Genomic DNA, 3,584 nt, shown 5'->3' with positions numbered 1-3,584 from the left:
ACTTTAACATTGTTTTAAAAGAGGGATTTTAAGGCCTGTTTCATTTTCCTTCTGTGCTTTCTTTAATGAGGCTTTTTTTCTTCATGTATTAAGGAGGTGGAGCAAATGCAACTCTAGATGGCTGAGGAGGATTAGCAACAGATGAGATGTCCTGTGGAAGTTGCTTTGCAGAGGCCTGTGATAATTTTGAGCTGCAATGCAACTGCCTCCTGGTTTTTAACTTCAGAAAAAAGATTGTATTACCTCAACGCTCCCCGCCCCCCTCCCTCCCCCGCCCAGAGACAAAGCAGTTCTCCCTGGGGATGATGCAAGGCGACAAATAAAACTGCATTAAATTTGACAGCCTTGACAGCCTTCCAACTTTGCATCCCCAAACGAACCAGCAATCGATACTCACGGTAATGAGGGTCCATGTAACCGTTTCGGGGGTCCATGGTAAAGAGCGTCCCACGGTAAGGTACAGAAGGTTCGGGAAGGTGCGATATAGATCCATGGATCTCCTTCTTGATTAATGAGGCCCTTTCCTCGCTCGACGTGGAAGGCTCTTCACTGATCTTGCCGAGGCCTTGCCCACCCTGCGGCTGCATTGTGATCGCGTTCCTTCTCTCTCTGTGATAGGTCTGCCCAGGACTTTCATCCTCTGCAAAAAACGGGGGAGAAGAAAGAGAGAAGGGAAGGAGAAAGAGAGAGACACACTTTTAGCCCATTTATAGCAAATACCATAAAGAAAAGTTCTCTCCCCCGCCCTCCTCCTCCTCACTGCCCCCTCCTCACGGTGTAAGTTTGTGACAGCAGGTGCATGTGTGGCTATGAGAGATGGTCGGGGGAAGCCCGCCCGTTCAGCGCGGGCAGCTGCTGAGCGGTAGATCATCGTCACCCATGCGCCGATGCTCCTACCGGCGGGGCTATCAATCGTGTGAGAATAGACACAGGCTTGCTGTTTTCTTGCCTCTGGGACAAGGAGACTGGGAGTTCGGGCTGCCTGACAGGGAGGCAAAAAACAATTTGTCACAAAGAGGAGAAGATGAACCCCGCTGGCTGGGCCTAAATCAAACCTAGCCACCCACTGCTGCTCCGCAGCCCGGCTCCCGTCCCTGGAGGTTTGCTTGTGAGAGGCTGGAGCCTTGCAGGAAGGTCATTAGCAACCAGAAGTAAGGTGGGCGACAACAAAATGGGTAAAATTGCTCAAGATACAGCACCAGCAGCATCAGGCAGGCACGAGTGAGGCCACCCGCTCTACCAGTGTCACCACAAGGACGCATGTGGAGGGTGGCGGAGCGTGCCTCCCCCCTCCTTTTTCCCCATATCCACACATACAACCCCACAAACTCTTTAATGACTGGGGGGGGAGGGGAGGGAAATTAGGAGGATCAAAGCCAAGCCCTAGTCTGGAGTAAACCTCTAGGCCTGTGGTACCACTTGTGAGGGGAAAAGGGCCTCCTGACGATGGCTCCACCAGCCTCCCTTGCAGGCAGCCCCAGGACCGGGTGTTGAACCAACCCTCTACTCCCACGAGGACCCACGGACCACGTGCACCCTTCGAAAACTAAGCAGCTCTGTTCTTCAAAAGCCAGATGCACGTTCCCGGGTACGTTTCACACGTGCCATGTGGCAGACGGGTTTTGTTAGCTACACAAGTAAATGCTCTCCTAAAGTTGCGTTATTCGCTTTAAAATACAGACTTTTCTCTAAACAAGCGCAATTGCTGGCTGTAATCCTGGCCCATACCCACACTCCAGGTACAGCCTTGTTCAATCAACCACCCTGCATGTACAGGCATACACCAATACGTCTTGAAGAAGTACTGATAAACATGCTTAGCTTCAAAAGTTGCTCAGCGGTTCTGTAAGTGCATGAGGAACCTCATATTATTAGACACCGGGCACAAAAAAAGGTAACTAGAAACGAAATTAAAACACCTCTAGGAAATGAAACTAAGGCACACTTACTCTACAACCCATGTGCAAGGAAGGATCATTGACAACAGTGCCAAGATTGCACCTCAGTTGCCGGAGATTTGAGGTCAGGGCTAAACTGTTACTTGGACCTTGCCCTGGTGTACTCGTTCACACAGGGAAAGCACCAGTGAGCAATTCACCAGGAGACTACTTTCACCAAGCCTGACACCAGCATAACTCAACCTATTCACCTTCACATGAATTAGATTAGAAACAGGCTCCATACGTATAGATACCTGGACCTGAATTTTAGCCAATACATGCATAAGCTAGCTACACCATTGCTTTGAACGTGGTGCTCTCTAGGCTTCTCCCTGCCCCCTCTCCTCCCAAGTAGCCACAACAAGAAAACCCAGCAGCGTAGCCTACTGAGAGCTTAATTATTTTTCTATCTCCAAGTATTACAGCAACTGGGGTCTGCTGACTTATCAGCATCTTCCAGGGACTGAATTATTTTTACAGCCAGCAGTAATTCTCCATACAGAGCATTTCAAGGATTGGGTCTGAGGAGAAAGAGTTAATGGAAATGGACAACACCACCGCAGAGTTTAAACCCTTTGCCCTTTTCTACTTTTTATTAATATGCACAGGCACCGGTCCCTGCTCTGGATTAGCAGGGTTTAAGGTTTCAACTTTTTACACCAAAGCTGGTTTTAGTTAGAGAACTGCAAAAGGGAGTCTAAAACTTTAAAACTTATATGAGGTTTTTAGAAAGCTGCTTGTATAACTAAAAAATAAAAAATAAATCACCCCAAAGTCATATTTTCCATCATGTTTCTCTCTAGCCAGAGTCTTATGTTAAATTTCAACCTAGAGTGAACTTTCACTGATGAGATGTAAACTCTTGTAAAAATAGGGGATTACACTCTATTTGAAATCCTTATGCAGAGCAAGCTAACCTGTGCTACCACAGTACGGGAAGAAGCAAGCTGGAGTGATTTGTGGGGCTGTATAATCAATCCGAGGATCAGATAGGATTTCAGTTCTTTTACTCTTCCATATAAAGATAATATTTGTTAAAACCACCATCCTGGGATACAACAAGAAGCTGACATCTGTCTGCAGGCTCCACTTTTATTCTTTCCTTCTCAAAACATGCATGTGTCATGAATCAAGGTACTAGTGACTGCTATGGAACAAGCTGATTTTCCAAATTGCTGAATGAAATTCAAAACCTACTTTCAGTAACTTTGAAACTAAAGGAAAAATGTGTTTTGTTTTAATAAGCTTTCCTTTTTTTTTTTGGTTCTTCAAGGAAAAAAGGAAACAAAACAAAAAAGCAGTATTTTTCTTTCTGCATCAAACCATCTCTCTCCCCATCATGAAATTACTGCTGCATGCTGTTAGAAGTCAAACATTTCTGTACGCTGTCTGCCATGTAAAAATTTCCCCAGAAGTACTTTTTTTTTTTTAAAAGTAAACATGACAGCATTTTTGCAATAATAAGGCATATTCAATGGCCAAACATCTCTCTAAGCGTTCACTTCACACTCCGCACCACTGAGCTGCTTTGGATAGGGGGCAGATGAGACACTTGACAGCACCCGCGCTCCAGGACACGAACAGGCGAGCGGTTTGCAGGAGCTCCCCGGGCGCCGAGCGGGAAACTCCTCTTGCATTAAAGCT

At 46.4% G+C, this 3,584-nt stretch overlaps 1 protein-coding gene across 1 annotated transcript in view; it reads right to left on the bottom strand.

Annotated features, from left to right (window-relative positions):
- Positions 1-397: 397 nt before the first annotated feature.
- The window catches only part of LOC104075689 (transcriptional activator GLI3-like), a gene marked incomplete at its 3' end in the record, with an annotated part of 52,603 nt that continues 49,416 nt past the window's right edge, over positions 398-3,584 (bottom strand). The window contains exon 2 of the mRNA XM_009576271.1: positions 398-640. Within this exon, the coding sequence (XP_009574566.1) occupies positions 398-640 (243 nt within the window). The remainder of the gene's footprint in view (positions 641-3,584) is intronic.

The sequence above is a fragment of the Fulmarus glacialis genome, unplaced genomic scaffold (assembly GCF_000690835.1).
Source record: "Fulmarus glacialis isolate BGI_N327 unplaced genomic scaffold, ASM69083v1 scaffold26984, whole genome shotgun sequence".
NCBI lineage: Eukaryota > Metazoa > Chordata > Aves > Procellariiformes > Procellariidae > Fulmarus > Fulmarus glacialis.
The sequence above is the reverse complement of the archived record's forward strand: the minus strand, read 5'-3'. Positions and strand labels throughout refer to the sequence as shown.